The 21,652-nt window shown below is 42.1% G+C and overlaps 1 protein-coding gene across 1 annotated transcript in view; it reads right to left on the bottom strand.

The window, feature by feature from the left end:
- The window catches only part of klf7b (Kruppel-like factor 7b), a 36,949-nt gene extending 21,574 nt beyond the window's left edge, over nucleotides 1-15,375 (bottom strand). Inside the window, exon 1 of the mRNA XM_053497410.1 lies at nucleotides 14,858-15,375. Coding sequence (XP_053353385.1) covers nucleotides 14,858-14,959 — 102 coding nt within the window. The 5' untranslated portion in view covers nucleotides 14,960-15,375. The remainder of the gene's footprint in view (nucleotides 1-14,857) is intronic.
- Nucleotides 15,376-21,652: the final 6,277 nt, after the last annotated feature.

Below are 21,652 nucleotides of genomic sequence, written 5' to 3'. Positions count from 1 at the left end.
TTTTTTGGTAAAACTGTTTACCAGTTGTGGCACCAAAGTGGATTAACAACGAAACAGTTTAACTGATAAATACATCTCATTTGGACAAAAAAAAAAAAGAAATAAAGACTAGGTTGAACATTCAGTCGTTTCTTAGAAACCATTCAAACATGAACTGGTTATTGCTTTCGACCAGATTACATTCTTCGGGGCAAACTGAGTCACAGGGACGAATTAGTATAATGGCTTGTGAATGAAAGGAGTGAGTAAGAAAGGCGCTGCTGGATTCGGAGCAAATGATTATCAAGACATTTGATTCCCTGTACCGTGTCTGGTCTAATATTAGCTCTATCTGACAAACAAACCAAAAGAAATGCAGCTGATGACACAGCAAGAGGGTACAACAACGTGAAGATTTGGACACTAAACGCAGGATAATCATACCAACAATGCCAGCAAGACAGCACTCAAGCTAAGCAGGCAGAGCAGACTTAGCCACGAAGAATGGGTCCCTGTCTTCCTTTAACTGGATTTAGGGGACGAGCTGCTGTTTATCTGTGTATGGGTCGACTAATGGCCGCTGGCTCGTGGCACTGGGGTAATCTAATCAGGATACAGCGATTTACATTACATCGCTCGAGCAGGATTATTCGCCGTCACAAGCCGATTGAGAGGGGACACTTTTAAGTGGGGTTAACAGCTTGTTATAAGATTCGGGAGACTAAGTAAGGGATAGTGGTGTGTTTGTAGCTTTGTGTTGTGTATGAGTAAGTGTGCAAGCATGGTGGGGGGGTTCCCATTGTGTAGGCTAATCTTCATTACTCACTGCAAAGAGATCAGGCGTGGGGGGGATACAACGCTAGAAGACAAAAGAGAACAAGAGGAGAGAGTGTGGCGAGACAAAAGGAGATGGGCAACAAAGAACTGAAGGCGGGGGCTGACTAGGGCTTTTTGTCTCATAAGATGCATAGTCCTTTGGGGATTGTGCGGCGAGCTCATGTTACATTGACACGGGCACAGGCACGTCATCTGACTATCAGGCTAAGTTCTTTGAAGGGAGGCGGTTTCAGATACAGAAACTGTATTATAGCATCTGCCGCAGTTAGCTGAATTAGTTTTGACGCTTCGAACAAGTCGTTGAAACACGTCTTTTTGGAAATTTAAGCATTACTGAAGTAAATCTGTTATATCCGTTTGAGAACAATTTTTACTGTACCTTTTCTGGGCAGCTGTCCAACAGATACCTCTGCACTTTCGACCTTCTGCATTATGAGCGGGAAGCCACATGGAGAGAGGCTAAAATTACCCAAGCATAAGGATCGGTGGGCAGCGCTTCCTTGCTCAGTTATGTCACAGCAACGCAGGTTCAGATACCTGACACGTCATTTCGCCCTGCCAGCCCTTTTTATCGTATTGCCTTTAGTCCTATTAAGCTATGGAAGAAATCCCTGTTACCCCAACCACTGTGGGGCCAGTCAGTCAGGAATTCCTGCTTCCTTTTCCTTGCTAAAGGCAAACACAATAGCCTGCGTGTCACGCATCCTTGGGGGCAAAGCCTCTGACAATAAAGTGGCGGCGGGGGGGGAACAACGACTATGGGGAGACATCTCATTCTGTGCCAAATGAACTGAATTTATGGATACTTTAATTAACACCAATGGGGTCTTTTTTTTGTAAATGCATTTCCTTAAGACTATTTTATTGAAGCATGAAGCCTTACAAGTGATCCTATCCTGCTGCTCATCTGAGTCACGGTGTATAAATTCTGGATGGTCCTTTGTATCCAACTACAGGATGTGACCAACTGAGAGAGTGTGTGTGACCGCAGTGACAAGGAGGCCCTAACAGAGAGGAAACACATTCCATCTATCTGAGTTTGTTTCCTGTTTTATCTAACTCAAAGACTCTGTGACTTTGTGTAGGCTGAGAATTTTGGATGTTGTACAGGTATGACGCAGGGGCCTGTACTAGCTCCAAAGAGCGTGTCTGTAACTTGACTTGGAGCTATGAATACAGGCTATGCTATAGCTTTCGCCTCATGCCCTGATTACTTTTATACAGATAAGAACGAACACACACCAAAACTTGTCTGGCACATTCCAGAGGTGCACCGCTGTGAACCATTGAAAGCATGAGGGAGCTATTACGCAAAAATAAAATTTTTGAGATTTTTAGACATTCACATCCATTCCCTGCTTTTTCCCTTGTTCCATTTTTTTGTAACAGCCAGAATTTACACAAGCCAATTTGACCAAATGCCTATTATGACATCAGATAAGAAGATATCCTCCCTGGCTCAGCTCTGCTGTCCTCTGGCTTAGCTGTAGCTCATTCACATAGACTCTGAAATGGTGCATTTAGCTGGGAAGTAAAATAACAGTTAACAATGTGAATCATCTAAAGGGTATTTCTTCTGGAGCATTACCACACGCACACACACAAATTTTAGGGAGCTCTGACACTTTTTTAAAACAAGAATAAAATATGGGACCTTTAAGATGAGAGAAGGGTTTGAAGAAGGGCGTAGATGACTATAACCAATCCAATTTATGAGTCCAGATTAGCCAGAAGTGATGGACAAAGGCAGTTAAGATAACAAGTATCTGAGCCCCCCACCTCACCCCCACCTCTTGTCGTTCCCATATTCAGGGCCTCAGCAAGTCTTATAGCAGCAGCGCTGAAAAGCTTTCGTGCTATAGGGATTTTTCACGCAAGAAAGGCTCCAAAACAAAACGAGGAATGTTGATTTTGCAAAGCCGCTTAAAGAAAAAATTAAACAACTTGCACGGACCCCCTTTTTAGGAGCTCACCTCTGAGAGATAGGAGAGGCCTGGCGGGTTCTGTTTTGTGTGATAACTGCACGAGATCCTGGCCCAACCCAATTTTTCAGCACCAGGTTAAGCAACCCAGTTAATTGCCGTCGCTCGCTAAGGAGCACGTAAATGACTTTTTCATCCCTGACTCTGTCCTCTTTATAATTATCTTGCAGAATGGTAATTACACCAAGTGCGCTCAGCTCATATTTTATGGGACAACAAACTCCTTTGCTCTTTCCTGTGCTCTTATTTTCCCCCAGTGGTTAGGTCAAAGAATGGGTAAACATGGGCACTTTGAGATAATTGAAGGCGTTGGAAAAAAAAAACAATCAAGGTGTTTTGATGAAATATTATCAGGAGCAACGAGGCCGTTGTTTATCATAAATACTGAAAATTGTGGTATAAACCTAAATTCTAACGGCTATTTCAACTGGTATGTTACCCCAAATCGCATTCATAAGGTAGATCGAATGTCAGACGCCAGTACGAGAGAGTAAACGTGGACTAGCAGCTGTAACTCCATCTTCCAACCGATTCGAAGAAACAAAACACATGTATCAGGGCCATCTCAAAGGAGATAACTGCTTTAGAAATACCTCCTCTGATCTGATCCTACTGCTGTTACGTGCTTGCAATACCGAACTGAGAGCCACAGCTTTGTTGTGATGTCTCAATCTCGATGCAGTGTCCTTTCCTTTCCTCTTCTCATATCTCATCTCTTAAACACCAGACAAAATGCCTGCCACTCAGCTAGTAGGCACTGAAACGGAGCGAGTGCGGGTGGGTGGGGGAGAATGGCTATCATGAAACAACACACAAAATCTCCTCTATAAAACCACAACCTGCAAGCAGGGATTACACAAATGCGTAGATGTGAAGCCACCTTTTTTATACACTGCGAAAAGTGTGAATAAACCCATTGTGTCTCTCTGTCTCTGCTACATCCACACATACTGTATACACACACACAAAAGCGCATGGCTTTCTAAGCAAATTCCCAACTTGTACCATACTAAAAAAGAAAGAAATCTTAAAAGAAGTATTCCCCCCTTAGTTTCTATTACTCATGCAAGCGCTCACACTCGTGTACACAAAGCTGCCTATACAAATCCCTCCTCCAGACTCAAAGAATGACCTCATCCTTCCCGGCTCACACCCACCCCAGAGTAGTTAGGCCGAGAGTGAGGTCACCTGAGACGGCCAGGGCCCCGCCCCTTCTGACTCACTCCCACGCAGCCTTTTACAGTGATGCCACTTTGAACCCAATTACCAGCATCTGACACAACTGCTACAGAGACATAAAAAGGAAACCTAACTGGGACTTGATGAATGCCTTTGCAGTCCATTAATTCCTGACTACAATGAAAGCCACAAAAAAGAGAGCTCTTTGCCAAGAGTGAACTGTGAAGGTAGGCCGGGGGAGTCAGCGGTGTCTCTGTGGCTGACCATGTGGAGCTCAGGTTTTTTTGCCCCTCTGGCGTCAGCGTGCTTACCCGAGGTGCCCCAACCTGTTTAGTGTATAAATAACACCAGACTGGGAGCTGAGCTTTTTGAAGTCATCGTGCTCCACGTCAGGGCAGGCTGGTTCGGCAGGTGCCCCTGCTGCCAGCACACCTGTCTGCTCGGCGGGTGGGTTGAGGGGAGCGTTCGCCGCACTCCCTCATTAAACTCTTTATTCGCTCCTAGAACGCTTTCATCGATCTGCTACAAGGTCGCAAAGGTCGCATGTGATGACGCATGGTTGCTAGGAAGAATAGTCAAAGCTCGAACCAGTCAGAAAGATTACTTTATCATCATCATTGTCTTTATTTACAGGAATCTACAGTGCGGATGGAGTCCTGTGGAAGTCCAGGGCAACGCTTAGCAATAGAGTTATTCTGTGATCTCATTCTGAATACTGAATTTAAGTGAAGATGAGTCACTCGCACTCTCTGCAAAGAATTAAGTTGTTGACCTGTCTGTAAAAACCCAGAGAGAGAGAGAGAGAGAGAGCGAGCATTTGTATAGGATATGTGTGTGTATGAGTGAGTTAGTCAGTCTTCTGTAAGGGAATGGGACAGGGCCAGTTAGATACTATAGGGCTAGCTCAGAGAAGCACTATTTGCCTAAAAGCACATAATCCCTGCTACTTGAACCTGACAGACGGAAAAGTGCTCGATACTGGTCCATCAACGTTCAGTAGTCTCTCTCTTACACTTACACACACACACACACACACATCCTTTCTCGACTGCACAAGCAATTTCTCCACTCACACACATACACACACCCCATCAGCCCCCATTCTGACAGAGCCTGGTCGATCCCTCAGGTATTCCCGGCAACATCGCGGATTAAAATAGCTGGCGACCCACATAGCTACGCACTGGCGCAGGCTCCCTTTTAGAGGAGACAGACTTTGCACTCCATGCCCTGCCACCAATGCGCCGGCTGTAGCTTCCAGATCATAATTACCTCTCCGTCCTGTTTCTAAAGCGATTCCACCAGATGGTGTGAACATTATCATACATCTCCTAGCCAGGTGACTGAAGCAGAGTGTGCTAAAAGAATCTCACTGACGCGCCGTGAACGATCTTGCAAATGAATCCCAAACCAGCTTCTATCAACCGGCATGCATGTAAATGTAACGACGATTTGAATGGGGTGCTTTGTCCCCCGCCCCCCGCCCTCTTGAAAAATAGGTCTTGGCGTTGCTGTGAAAAACAAGAGGGGATGAACGCCTCGGCAAGAAGGACGAATTCCCAAGGTCGACAACACTCTGCATGTGACCCACTTAACTGTGCCATGCACAAGCCCTAATGGCTGAGTAGAGCATGCATGCCCCCCTGACTCAAAAAGCCCTTACTGGTTTCAGTCTTTAGAAGAATCAATGCCGTCATCGTAGAAGATTTATAAATGGTTGGGGAGTTTCTCGTGCGCCCCGCAGCTCCGCCACACAAACATTTGTCTCCTTTTAAATATTTCAAATGTCTAAATATCTTTGGTGATCTTTTTAGGCACAAAAAGAACGTTGAATTGTTCGACGGGAGAGAAAAGGCTTTTCATCAAATTTTATGGTTCTGCTTAAGTGCCCTTCTTTTCTTTTCACGCTGCATATTTTTATAGCCTGTCTGGGGGATGTTAATGTCAAATCTGCTGGCATGTTGCTGCTCTTTAATTTGAATGTGAGGTCACGGTGGAGGATACCGAGCCCCTCGTTTGTCTTCTGGATCGTGCCAGCAGAGGGGAACAGGTGGGTCTCACAGCAGAGCAGCATGCAGGCAGTCTGAGGGAGAACAGTAAATCCACAGCCAAGGCTTTATTGGGTTGTGCTACCTGGCCAGAGCCTTGTGTGGTCATCACCTGGAGCTGTAGCCATGGTAATGGGAAAAATATCAGAGCTTTAGGGGGTTAGAACAGAAGAACCCCTGCATAGGTTTGGTTTCATGAGTACTAGACAGCATTATAAGTGATATAGCTCTTTTAGAGCCTCAAACCTGAACAGCGAAACCACATGTGAAATTTGATGTAAGCATCGCCGTCAGGTCTGCTTTGTGTACACAGAAAGGGGAAGTCCCGTGCCGAAACTGTGCTCAAAGTCATCTCTCTGTGGCACGCTGCTTTTGTAATCACTATGGAGCGTTATTGCTCATGAGAGCACAGAGTATTGTGCCTGCATCACTCAGCTCCACTAGAGAGTGGCAGGACTGGGTGCCAAGGGGGCATCTGCCCTTTTTATTTTCTCTCCATCTCTTTAGTGGGCAGACATGTTATAGTTAGGCAGGAAGCTCTGCATGGGGTAATGCATGCCAACCTTGCCTGCAGCAGCAGCAGCTTGGAATAAGCGAGAGAGAGAAATCGGTGGAATTGAGCAGGCCAGGCGCAACACAATGGGACTCTGGACGGCAGCCAGGTCATGTAGTCACTGGACACAGAGACACCAAACATATGCAAATATCCAGCATGCGCGCGCACATACACACACACACACACACACACACGCTCGGACAAGCAAATCATCTTGCTGCAGCTCTTTCAAGTTGTGAACCATTAAACGTTCCACGTCAAAAATGTTTCCTCTTGGTTTCGAACCAACTAATACCCTTCGGCATGTTAAATTCCGTGTCACGCATCCAAGTTTCATATTCACGTGGCCGGTACTTGGTTTTTCTTTCATTTTCAGCATCTATTTTAGTATACAGATGGATCCCTGTAGGTAATTTTCTCCTTGATGGAAAGTACCTGTTGTCCCCGAGTGTTTGTGTTTGAACGTGAAGTCAGTGTGGTGTCTAATGCCTTCTCGCTATACCTCTCTGCTACCAAAACAAACACATCTGCTGCCATGCCATGTTGCGCACATGCGTGTACAAACACACACACACGGGCCTCCAGGCCATCTCTTTTCAAGGTCACATTCAGTTAACCATGTTTTGTGTTTCTCCTCTCTCTGAGGAATATCTTGATTTAGCAAGGAGAAGGAGCTTTTGTTTAAATGTGAGTTCTGTTTTTTTCATGCGCAGAAAAAAAAAAAGAAAAAAACTTTTAAAAAATAAGTTCTTTGTTTCCTATTGTGATTTTCCACCTGGTTGATAAGTCACGCCTCCATTCCCAGGTCATACGCGTCTGTGCAAAATGAGCAAGAGGGCAAAGTGAAAGCAATCCCAAGCTCTTTCTCTCTTTCTCTCTCTCTCTCTCTCGGCACATTCATGCCTGGAGGATGGCTTTAAACGAGCGGGATGTAAGGAGGGAATTTCCAGCAGGTCGAGCGGAGTCTGAAACGAAAAGAGTGTGGGAGGCTCTTCTACCCCTCCCGAGCATAGCAGCAGTTGAATAAACATAAGCTCTCTCCTCCATGCTGAGATGCCCTTCACTTCTTCGCATGACTCCCCTCCCTCTCTTTCTTCACTCCCTCTTTCTTCAACTGTTTTGACATTCTGCCGTGCTACTTATAGCTGGTTAGGAATACCAAAAATATCGTTATCTATTATTCATCACCGACTCACTCCCGGTCTATGCTAAACATGGTAGGCTGGATGAGTTCGACGAAAAAGTTGGAATCGGTTTGTCGTCTTCTAAACTGAGGCCGTGGAACTGTCAGTCAGTGAGCGCGCTTGTTTTTTAGAATGTTTTAAACACTATGTGTACTTAGAGAACAATGGCTGGTTCCTCACTAGCTGTTAATCAAACACTTGAGTGGCTAAGCTGCCTCTCCATCAGGCAGAGGGGACGCCGGGCCTCATGCATAAAGATGCCTTCCGTACTCTGTCTTTTTCTCCTTTCTCGCCTTCGTTCCCTCATTTCTCCTCCTCTCTGTGGGTTAACAGACACTTGAAAAGCAGTGGAAGAAGTAGACACCCACCCCCACCTTACCTCTCAACCAACGCTCCTTTTTCAGATGCGGACCCTGAAAATCTCTTGATCTTTTGACAACAAGGCCGAATCCATCAGTCCTCTGATGGGCAAGGGGATAATTAGGTGGTCAGTACTGCTTCATGGCAGAAGGAGGTTGGAGTCAGAAGGATGAAGGCAGATGTCATTAGCGCTCACTGAAGGACCCTCGTCTTTGTATTCATAAGAAAAGCAAAAAAGAAGCGTCTCGGACAACAAGGGCTCGAGCGGCCGGGTAAACTGCTTCCATGGAGGATATCTACGCTTTAAAAAAAGCGTATTTAAAAGCTAGAGCTATTGGAACTGGAAATGCTAGAGCAAACCGTAAAAGGTAAAGACCCCTAACTTCTCCTGTGAGCCTATGGATTATCGCAGCTGTCAAACAAATAAATAAAGATGCCTACCTTTGCCTTTAAATGTAGGCCAAATACCCCAGCCAAGAGCAAATGTACATACTGTCTCAAAGCTGTTTGTCTTGGCGCTACCACTTTAGTAGTGGTCCGTTAATATACACTGATCAGCCATAGCACGGGTGATTCAAGGTGATGTGCTACAGGAAGGAAAAATGAGCAAGTGTAAGGAGCTGAATGACTTGGACAGGCACCAAAATGCGCTGGCTACATGAGTAGGTCGGAATTTATCTAAAGTACCTACCAAAAGTGGTCCAAGGAAAGACAACTGGTGAACCAGTGACAGTGCCCATGGCTCATTAATGCACATGGGAACTAAAGGCTAACTAATTTTGTCTTTTCCCACAGTGGTGCTACAGTAGGACAAATGCTACGAAAAAAATAAAAATGATGCTGGCTGTGAAAAACAAAAAAAAACAAAACAGTTTTAGAACAGACAGTGCATCACAGCTTGCTGTGTATGGGGCAGAGTAGCTCCAGACCAGATGGAATGCTCATGCTGTCCGGTGTCCACGGCGAAAAGCACTTACAGCAGGCACCAGAACTGTACAGCCCATCAAGGAAAATATTCCCTAATGCCAAAACAAATCTGATCCATGGAGGCCTCACCTCACAACTAAGAGTAGTTAACGGATCTGTTGCTAACGTCAAGGTGCCAGATATCACAGCACACCTCCAGAGAACTTGTGGAGTCCATGCCTTGACTGGTCAGAGCTGTTCTGGAAGCACCAGTAGGACCTAATGTTATGGCTGATTGCATTGCAGACAGATTTAACCTGGCTTGTGAGACAGCCCATAGTTTTTGTAGCACTTATGACCTTAATATGGAAGTATTTTACTTTCAGACAAACCAGTGAACACTGCTTTTGTCAGCTATTAAGAGATTACAAAACTTCACGAATCCTCTATTATCATTTATATTAGATATTTACGGTGACTGAATCCATAACACGATTCAATATATTTTACTTAAAAATTAACTCAGCTCTCTCTCTCTGTCACAGACACACACACACACACACACACACACACACACACACCTATCTTAATGGTTGTTTTTGTCCATTCTACATTAGAAATTCTAATTACTGTCTCAGTTTCTCATTTAGAAATCCTCATTGCAAGACAACCTACAGATTGCCAATTTGACACCTACTTTGATCTACATCTAGCAGAGAGAATAAATTATACCATAATTGGCAAATTTCATGGTAACTGATGTTTGGTAAACAGCTTTCAATCACTGTGTGTGGGTGAGGTCTCGTAGTCCCTTTAAAAGCAGATCGTAGAGCTAATTTCACACTCCTTGAACGACAGTGCAAACTTCAGGAGTTATGATCAAGTACAACTCAAGCACAATCTACTCTTCTTCTCTTTGACTAAATGGATTTTCGGGGTTAATTCTATCTAACATCGTTCATGCTTTTCGGTGCTGCTTGTTGATTACTAAGCTTTTTTTGCAGGTTTTCATGTTGTCGCAAAATTGCAAGCTTGTGCAAAAAGTAGAGTATGCAAGCAACATGCTTGTTCGAAAACAACACCAGCATGCAAGTGGAGTTACTCTACTTCAAAGAAGACCTGGTGTTCATGAAAGAGTGTTGCCTCATGCCAGAGTCTAATTACAGTCAGCTGTATATAGAGTTGGACTGATCGAGCCAGGTTGGCTTAGAGAGAGAGAAAGAGAGAGAGAGAGAGATTTGCTTCAGCTGGAATCACACTGTATACTCTACTTTAGTGAGCAGCTGAGTTCTCAGACACATGGGATGAAGCAAAGAAAAAAAAAAAAGAGCATGGATTTCCATTGGAACCACAGCACCAACCAGGCTGTGTTGATTTTTGTTCTTACCGCTATGTGGCAGAGAGCTGAATTCTTGAATTGCTTGGTACAATGGCATAGCTTATAACATCATACTGTTAAATCCCAGTGGGTGACTCAACACTGTCTGGCTCATGCTGATTCATGATAGTCCATTCAAACCAAAGGGCTGAACCAAAAAGAGTCTTTACATTCTTTATTTTTGGCTATGACTAAAATAACTTACATTAAAAAAAAAAGACAAGACATCACTGCCCTCTCCACGACCCATGACCCATATTCTATGACCCATGTGTTTTTGAGGCATTGAGGTCAAAGCTGAATGGATGTGAGAGTGCAGTCAGGCCTGTCTACCTGCACTAACTGGGCGAAATGGTTTTCTGACAGCTGAAACGTGATCCCAGTCTCACGTTTCCCCACATGCCTGAGTGTCAATGCATGAAGAATGTTATCACTTCAAAGCAGCGACTGGTAAAACTGGTTTAAAGTCTGATGGCGTGGTGGCTCCGTAAAATACAAGGCTGACAAGAATACAGAAATAGATGAGCAGGGTGTAGACTTGTCTTAGTCTAAAACTTGAAGAATACTGAAATTCATGCAGAAGTCATAGGAAACCATTAGAGATGGGGAGGGGGGATTTATTCAGTTACGTATCGCAATTCTTTTCTCTGTTGTCACACTTGCTGAAAATTATATAGTATATTTTAAATCGTATAATTATAATTATTTCATAATAATTGCAAAACATGTTTGCATTTGAGGTGGTAAAATGTTTACCCGTTGGCAGGCAGCGCAACAAATCCAAAAAAATCTGAATACAATCGTGATACTAAAAGAATTGCAATACAAACCGCATTGGCACCTGGGTATTATAATAATATTGTATTATGGGGGGGGGGGGTATTGGACAAGCTCTAGCTCACTAGAATGCAGCTCTTTTGGCTTTAATCCTAGAGTTAGAAGGAGTCAGAAGGAGCTAAGCTTGGACTTGGACATTCTCTGTAGCCTCAATGGACACTCTGACAAACCAGGTGAACCCATGAAAAGTTATGCAAAATGTTTTCGTCTTGTTACAGACAAAAATATGAGTGCCACCTCCAGCTGGATCAATCTTAACATGACCACGAAGACATCCTACTCAATGCACAGTAGAATATAAAGCAGGCCACTGTCTGGGCACAAGCCTACAAGGGATAACATAAAGGGAGATCCCTAGAGTAGAAAAAGGATGAGTGGAGGGGTTTATGACAGCATCAGAAACACAAAAGCACAGACAAACTCCATTTGAATGTATTTTTAATGGTATCGAATGCTCTTATGCTTGCTCCCCCCCACTCCACTGCCGCCGTTCTGAGAGTTACTGGGCTGTGAAATGTGAAAAACTGCAGAGCGGAATATGCATGCAGGGTGATTCATTATCTTGTCAAACTTGGCTTCTATGGGACCGACAGAACTCCCTAGATGAAGGCATGTGCTGTGTTTGCCCTGTGATGGCGGTCTGTGGCCTGTTTCTTGGGGTTACAAGACCCTGCTACAAGATGCTCCAGTTCTAACAAATGTGCAGTAATGTGGTTCCTTCCTGCATCAATAAAAAAAATCTTAAGAATGTGCCTCTAGTCAAGGTTTATATCTGGAACCTTTGTAACCCTGTTAGCCAAATCAAGCCCCTTTGTGGCACACCTATGAAAGGTGTTAATGGAACAGGCGGTCAAACCAGTGGAGCCACCAGGTTTCATGTCTATCACCATCTTATTGCTTGGGATTTTTCAGGACAAACAGGACTTATGGAGATATGCATACCCACATGCTGCAATGTTTTTTTGAAAGACCTATGACTTTAAAACAACAACAAAAAAAACTTTAAATTTCGAAACAAACCAGTTGAGAGAAAAATGAGGCAGCTCTCAGGCATGGAAGACAGCATAATGCAGACTGACCCATTTTTAAGACAGCCAATGGGAAAAACATGCAATGGTCATCTAAAGAAGACAAACCAATACTGACTTCCTGGCTCATATGAGACAGATGGACACAAACTAACAAACACCCCCCTCCTTTTCACGCACACATGCACACACCCACAATCAGTCTCTCAGGTGATCCTTGCTAATTGGCCAGACTGCCATGCTTGCTTCTAATGGTGTTGTTTACCTCCACAGAGTGATTCCCCAGACTTCTCCACCTGCTCCGACTGCCTCTAGTGTGGAGCTCAAAGGACCCCTCTGGGTGGTGCTACTAAGGGAGGGGAGCAAGAGACAACAGGGGCCCCCTTGTTGAGCAAACAGCCGCTCTTTGAATTAACCTTCGTTGTGGGTCACTGCTGCAATAATCCCAACCTTCATTGCAAAAAAAGAAGAAGCCAGCATGCTGTAATTACACCGAGCTGCTTAGTTCTGTCTTTCAATGCCTCTTGCTTTTGCTTTCCTGTCTTCTCCTGACAGTGAAAGATGGCGTCTTTGTTCAAGGAGTTTGAGGGGGGGGTTAGTGCCAGCAGCCACCGGTCCCGTTAGGGGAATGGATGTGATGCACGTCAGGCCCAGTGAGGACTTTATCATAGGAGTTCAGTGCTTCGTCCCCACTTGCCCTCCCTTTCATGCTGCCTGGCCTTTTTCGCATCCATACAACCGAGATTTAATTCACCCATATCGTGCCTGTTAGGGTCTGATTCATGCTGTACTTGCCCTGGAACAAGAGTTTTTTCTAAGCTAAAGGACATTTTCCCTCATTCGAAGATCTGAAGCCACACTATCAACCCATCACTGCCAGTAAAAGCATCAGATAGTTTTTACAGTGCTGCCATTCAGCCACCTCTTTTACGCACCTGTCAACCAAGCAAGGCCTTTTCTTCCCCCTCACTATCTCACTATTACGTGACGCTTTATTGTCCCGCTGCCAAAATACTGCTTCCCTTTTCCTACTAAGCCAGATCACATGTTCACCCAACAGCATGTGCCCGGAGTGTCAAAAAAGAACATGTCAGGAGAGACGGGTTATAGCTGAACGTTTCCTTTGGAGACGTCACTAGGCTATTAAACGCTTTTTATGCTTTATATGATTGACTGCTGTGTAAACATGTCTGCATGTCTTGTTTCTCTTCTTTTCCTTTTCCTCAACTCGGGTAGTGTAAATCATCAGGTGTACTGGGCCATTTATAAACATATCTCTGATAAAATATCACACCTGCTTTTTTTTTTTTTTTAATTTAAACCAGAAACTAAAATGTTTTATTTTTTCATGACACACACTAAAGCCAGTGATGCTCTGATGTACAAACTAATGTAAGGCAGCAGGCAAAAAAACTTTGACCCCATATGCCATTAATTTACCTCATAACACAAACTTACATGGAAATCACAGTTACTGATTACTCCATTTATTGTTTGATATATCAAAGATGTGAGGTGATGCAGGCCTTGGATGGACAGATGAAGGGGACCAGGATGTGTACTAATCATTGTCGTAAAGGTTCACCCTTACTGGAACGCTGGTGCTGGTGTCTGAGTACATGTGTGTTTGTACATGCAGATTTAAATGGAAATCCTAGATGTTATTTTAAGTTTAAAGCAAACTGTGCTACAGTAGGTTATGAATTCTATCCCTCATTATATGATTATGAATGATCACAAATTATGAATCTTGGGTTAAGCATGACTTTAAGAGAGGATCCTGATCACTCCTGCATTTTCAAATGAGGATGCACGTGCAGGGGGTGGTATTTAAAACGCACAGCACATAAAAACATAACCACAAAAAGAAGGCTGGTTTAAGACTTTCACCATGTGCGCTCTGTGGTATATGCACTCGAGAGAGAGAAAGTGCATGATGAGGAGGTGACTCACCGGTAAAAACGCAACACACCATTCTACTTTGGATACTTTTCTACATTATGCATGATTCACTGAGGTGTTTTTGCATGCTGATCGGCGTGCATTTGAGTATGCATTTGTGCCAAGCTGGAAAAACACAGCAGTCTGACAGATGTGCATGCATTATTTATTTATTTATTCATTTATTTAAGTACTCGTCTCTTGTTAGTTACTCCTCAAACGATCAGGGCAAATCTCTAAATCACACAGCAACGCTTTTTTTTTACTTAAGAAAAGCGTAAAAAGTGGTTATTAACAAAGACGGAGAGGCGCGCGCTGTGTTTTGGAAACATCGAAACCCGCGCGCGTGGTGCTCGCGCTCCACCACCTGATTAGCCGAGTTGAGTTCAGGTCACGTTACTCATTTAGAATCTCTCTCTCTCTCTCCTTCTCTCTCTCTCACTTTCTCTCTCTTCCCTACTTACGAGTGTGTTATTATTCCAACCTCTGGGCTGAAGTGCTGAGTAACGTGTCGGGAAAAGTACGCCATCAGAAGCTGAGCGTATTTACCGTTCGGTGTGTGTACAGCCTCGCGCACTCGAGACGTACGTAGCCCCGTAACCACGGCGCCATAGTAACGCACACGCGCGCGCTCTCTCTCACCTGCTGCCAGTTCTCCTCCAGCGACGGCATCGCGGAGAAGTAGCCCGTGTCGTGGACGAGCTGGAGTTCCTGAAATATACTGTAATTCGCCAGCACGTCCATGTTTAAAAAAAACAAAAAAACAAGTTGATCCCGTGATAACCGAAAATAGCAGCCGCTTTTCAAAAAAAAAAAAAAAAAAAAAAATCAGTTGAAAACAACAACGTCAACAACAACTCTTCAGATCCGTGACCGGCGCGTATGCGCGCGCGCTCCTGAGGAAAGCGCGCAGATCTGATGATGATGATGATAAATAATGCAAAGCAGAACAGTATGAAGAAGGGGAAATTTTTTTTTTTCTTAAAAAAATGTCGTGTCAGTTAAATTGCAATCCCGCAAAATTCTCGAATTCTCCGCTGCTTGCCCGGGCCACCTAATCCCGCATCGCCGCCTGTGCTCTGTACAATCCAGGTAGCCTTTCCGCTGACTCGCCCGCGCTTCAGCAGCAGCAGCAGCCAAGTTGATCGGGCTTTAGCCGCGTCTCTGGCGAGTATTAGGAAGCCGAGCAACTCGCGAGAGGGGCGTGGCGTCTGCTGTCAATCAAATCCGTGCGTGACCATATAAAGTAAATGGGGCTGACGATCTCGACGGCGCCCAATAGAGGCGGCGCTTAAACGAACAAACAGGCGGAACCAGATTTGAATACCAGACCATGATTGGTTGGACGCGCCTGTCAATCGGGCCGTACATGGCAGTGAAAGGTGAGCTATTTTTAGAGGGGTATATAACGGCCTCGGCGCGCTCGTCTTGGACACAACGGCCACTGAGCTGAGAGTGAGACTGGAGAGTTACTTCCCTCCGATACGGTAATTGAAAACATCTGATAACTGTGGATGATGTTACATTTCTTCGCAATATTCCCCTTTTTCATTTTTGTTACACTCCCCCGAATTTGACAACAGAATTGAAAAAAAAAAAAAAAAAAGCGGTAGCATCTGGAACATTGCAAAGGCAGCTTAAAGAGAGGCTTAGGACCACTTCCTAACCGGAAATAATACTAAAAAAATGCATAGGCTGCATCCCAAACCACACACATTACCCTACTACACGAGTTACTATATTTATCATATGCTGCATACTAAACACACACACACACACACATATATATATATATATATATATATATATATATATATATTTGCCATATGGTACATATATATATATATTATGATATGGATCATACTACACATACTTTTTATGATATGGTCCATAATACATGTAGTTTATCATGTGGCTCATACTTAACACTTTTTGTTCAATCATAGTATGTATAGTATGTATGCATTTTAATCATATAGTAAATAATACACATATGCTTATGCTTATCATATGATGCACACACGGATTTAATTATATGGCGCACAATACATATACTTTTATCACTTGGTGCATACTAAACATACTTTCTTAATCATCTGGTGCATACTTAACATACTTTTTCAATCATCTGGTGCATACTAAACACATTTTCCTAAATATTTTCTTGCATACTACAAATACATTTTGGTCATATGTTGAATACTACACATACATAAGCATATGAGGCATACTATATATACTTTTTAATCATCTGGTGCATACTACACATACTATTTATTTATATGTTGCATACTACACAAACTTTTTCATCACATTGTGCACAATACACACACTTTCTAACCATATGGTGCATACTACATATACTTTTTAATCACATGGTGCATACTACAAATACATTTTAATCATATGTTGCATACTAAATTTTTTTATTACATTGTGCATACTACACAAACTTTTAAATCATATAATATATACTAAACATATTTTCTTAAGCATATGGGGCATACTATATATACTTTTTAATCATCTGGTGCATGCTACACATACTATTTAATTATATCTTGCATACTGCACATAAGTTTTCATCACACTGTGCACAATACACACACTTTCAAATTATATAATGAATACTAAACAAACTTTCTTAAACATATGGTGCATGCTGCATATACTTTTTAATCACATGGTGCATACTACAAATACATTTTAATTATATGCTGCATACTACACATTGTTTTTTATTACATTGTGTATACTACACAAATATTCAAATCATATAATGCATACTAAACATACTTTCCTAATCATATGGTGCATACTATATATACTTTTTAATCATGTGGTGGATACTAAACCTACTTTTTAATCATATGTTTTATACATTTATTTTATCAAAGTGTGGATACTACACAAACCTTTGAATCATATAATGAGTACTCAACATACTATCATATTTTGCATACTACACACAGTTTTTTTTATATCACATTGTGCATACTGCACATATACTTGGAGTCCACATCCCTGAGGACCTCACCTGTTCTCTGAACTCTTCTCTCCTGATTAGGAAAGCAGAACAGCACCTGTATTTTCTGAGGAGATTTACAATGTCTGACCTGTGCTCCAGGAGACATTTACTGCTGTACCATTGAGAGCATCCTCACAAACTGCATCTCAGTGTGGTACGGCGACTGCACTGCTTCGGACCGTAAAGCACTTCAGAGGGTTGTGAAAACCGCCCAAAGAATCATTTGTATTCAGCTACCCACTATGGAGGACGTTTACAAGAAACGCTGGCTGCAAAGGGCGAGAGGCATTATCAAAGATACCGCTCACCTCAATCATGGACTATTCACTTTTCTCCCATCAGGCAGGTGCTACAGGTGCCTCAGAGCCCACACAAACAGACAAAAAAATAGCTGATCATAGAATGGTAACCAACACACTACTGCACTGCAACTTTCAGTCTATATTGCATTGCTTCATACACTATGCACACTTCATGCACTCTGCCATAATTTTTCATTGCATTACTGTATATTCACCCATATTTATTGTGCACATACTGTATCATGCACATTTTCATATATGTACATATGTATATTTTGCTGAGCATGTTCTTTTCCACAATGTTTGCACAGCTATGCTGTTTATTACCATATATAACATATCCTTATTACCTACTGCACCTTCTGTACATAAGTCATTCTCACCCAGGTAGATATGGACCCATACCCTTATTTACTACATTGTTATTTGTTGTAAATAAGGCCACTTATGCACTTTTGGTTAGATGCTAATTGCATTTCATTGGCTTTGTACATGTACTTTGCACAATGACAATGGAGTTGAATTTTATCTAATCTAATCTACATACTTAATCATATGGGGCATACAACACATACTTTTTTAATCATATGGTGCATACAACACATATATATATATATATATATTATTATTATTTTTGTTATATAGTGCATACTACACATTCTTTTAAATCATATGGGGCATGCCATGCATACTTTTTTAATTATATGTTGCATACTACACATTATTTTTTTAAGCATATGGTGCGTACTACACATACGTTTTACTCATAAGTTGCCTACTACACATACTTTTTAAACATACTGCACATTCGTTTTAATCATATGGTGCATACTACACATACTTTTTTAATCATGTGGTGCATGCTATGCACACATTTTGTTCATATTGTGCATGCTTAATCATATGATGCTTTAAAGGAATAGAAGCATAACTTACAATTGTACTTTATTCAGTTTGTTTTTTTAAATAATACTTAAAAAAAAATCACACTTTACCCCAGTGTCATGGAATGGTAAAGTTTAGTACCCTTTTTCGGAGAGCGTAGTGTAATACTGTCTTACATATACTACAGAAATATGCTACAGGTTGTAAAAGCACATAAAGAAACAGACATAAAGCCTGTTTTATTTCAACCCTTTTATTTAATAGTCTCATTCTTCTACAGCATCATTAGCTCATGTTACGTCATTGGTCATATTGATTTAAAACATTGATCTGGTTGTTGGTTTGTAATGGACATTTCTAAAACCGATGACACCCGTAGGCCGCAGTAAAGCTGACAATCGATACCGAAGTTTATTGATTTTGTATAAACCTTAAAAAAAAACACAATCAAGATTTTGTCTTTTGTATTATTATTATTATTATTATTATTATTTGCATAAGGCATAGACCTAATGTCCTTTCTAAACCAAAACTTTACAAATGGCTGTTAGACAGCACAACTGTCACATTCGTTCAAAAAAGACAAGGTTTTAGACTTAAAAAAAAAAATATATATATATATATATATATATATATATATATATATATATATATATATATATATATATATATTGTGTAAGGTACACATAACTTTTTAATCATATGGTGCATAATACACATACTTACATTTTACATTTTATCACATGGTGCATATTACACATACTTTCTAATCATCTGTTGAATACTACACATACAGTACATTTAACACTCAAGAGCACATATAAGCCAATGGACTTTCTAAACTAAAACCAAAACCCTGTAAGTCTCTATAAAAGTAAGATGTGTAAGGAGCTTAGTGTTAAACATGTGTACAAGCCAGTGAAGTGTTGTAAGGTTTGTCACATTTCTCGCCTCCAATGAACAGAGAAACACTCGGCCAAGCACACTTTTTTTTTTTTTTTTAAGACACCTGACCACTCTAAAGTTTAAAAATCCAGATACTGTAGGGATATTCTCCAGTGCATGTTTTAAAGGGAAGGTAAATATGTCAGAAAGGTAAGAGTAATATTTTACTATATGAAATGTTAATTAGTAAAGTTAATTACAGGTACAGTCTAGAAAAGGTAAATACAGTGGTGGTCCTTAAGGTCTAATTTTGTACCTCAAATCAATTAAAAAGAACAATCTATTCTTACCATGTAAAAGATACATGAAACAAGTACAAGGGTAGATCATTCCACCCCGGGGACAAGAAAATCTTTTTTTTTTTTCTATTTTGGTGGAGAGTGAAACCCTTGTCTTGACTCATGCCTGCAGTCGGTGTTTGATGACACTGATCAGTGCTTTAGTACCCCGAAACACTCCTGCTTAATATCAATTAACATCATAGGGCAAAGTTATTAATATTGTCTATGTGTGAGGGAAAAAAAATTAAACTTAAGTCATTTTAATTAGCCTACAGCTTCAATCGGCAAAGGGAATGTTATATTCAATAACTGTAATTATAGTTTTCTAATTGCTCATCCACAATAACGTATAGCAAAATCACATCACAGGATTCATACGCAGAACTATTCGAGCTTTCAGTTACGCTCGGTTCTTGCTGTGGTTGTATTAACCCAAGCTGCACACTGCTCTTAGAATGATAAATTATCACCCGCGTTTGCATTTACCTTTTTGTTTAGGCTGCAATATATATTAATCAGAGTTCATGAAAAGACACTTGACAATATGTGAACTTAACTGTCTTTTAATAAGGCTCTCATTATGACGAAGTGGCTTCTGGAGGAAACATACAGCCTGCCTTTGCTGTAGGATAGAGTGTTTTAGCAGTGGAGAGTAATTGAGTTTGTACGTGTGTTGTGCTTCCTCTCTCTCCCTGCATTTTCCCAAGGGACACGGGTCTTTGTCTCAGTTGAGTCCGGGGGCAGATGGTTGCTAGATTGGCTGTTTCAGGACATTTTCCCTATTGATTTTTACAGGTCTTCCTGCCAGTGCGAATTAGCCGGAGAGGGGGCTGGAGGTGGACGGAATGGGAAGTAGGGGGGGGGTGTATTGTTCCTATAGCATGTATTAGCCTCTGTCTGTATTAGAAGATATGAGCTGTTCGCAGATGGACACCTCTAGCCGACGGGCAGGCGATTTCCAGCATGGCAGATTTATGCACCCAGAGGGGGGGTCAGGTGTTAGAGGCATGGTGGAAGTGAGTGAGCGGTCGAAAAGAGGGCAGGTGTGTAAGTGTGTGCAGGGCAGGTGCAATTGTGTCACAGCTGGACTCTAGAAGCCCTTATGTCTTATTTTGAGTTGCTCACACACTGCTAACCCTCCATCTCCCTGTGTATGAAACAGCTGGTGCCCACTGTACGCTCTCTGACCTGGCAGGAACCTACAACTCACATACTGGGCTGTGGTTATAGCACACAGAAAGAGAGAGAGAGAGAGAGAGAGAGAGAGCAACCATGCTGTCGTATGCCTTGGGGTGTTAGATTCTTACTTCAGCTGCATACACATCTGTGCCCCAGTGCTTAAAATACAATTATTTAAATCTGTGCATTCTGTCAATATTGACAATCTAGCCAAAACTTAGTGGATTTTTTTAAATTTTATCATAAAATCCAAGTGCAATGATACACTTTTTATTGATTTATCCTTTCCTTATACACCTATACACTATAACTATGCACACAGGCTCTTTGGAAGCATTGAATTCACCTATAGGGAATAAAAAAATATATATCTTGTCCCAGTGAGTATGTGACACATGTCAATAAGATTAGTTCAAACATGAAGAACAGAAATCACACAAAGGGTGGAAGTGAAGCATCACTGAAGTATCAACTCAGTGGGTGTGTGGCAGATAAGCCTGCATTGTGCTGTTTAATTAGCTGCATGAGCTCGTATTGTTTATTCCCCCTCATGTGGCCCAGGTGACATCATGTGAATCTGGCTGCGCATGGTTAGCCATGGTAACTGATCTGTTTGTGTAAACACACAGCTCTCTGTCTCCTCCCCCGTCTCTGCTGGGACATGGTGTGTGTGCGTGTGTGTGTGTGTGTGTGTGTGTTTTTGGAGGAGGGGGGCGCACTGAACACACACTCTTACAGCACCCGGTTTGTGCAGCTTCTCCCTTCCACTGCCACACACAGGGGGAAAGCCAGGCGTCCTAGGGCCGCTTCTTCCAAT

The sequence above is a fragment of the Clarias gariepinus genome, chromosome 5 (assembly GCF_024256425.1).
Source record: "Clarias gariepinus isolate MV-2021 ecotype Netherlands chromosome 5, CGAR_prim_01v2, whole genome shotgun sequence".
In the NCBI taxonomy this organism is placed as follows: Eukaryota; Metazoa; Chordata; class Actinopteri; order Siluriformes; family Clariidae; genus Clarias; species Clarias gariepinus.
Note: the sequence above shows the minus strand (reverse complement) of the source record. Positions and strands in the feature narration are given on the sequence as shown.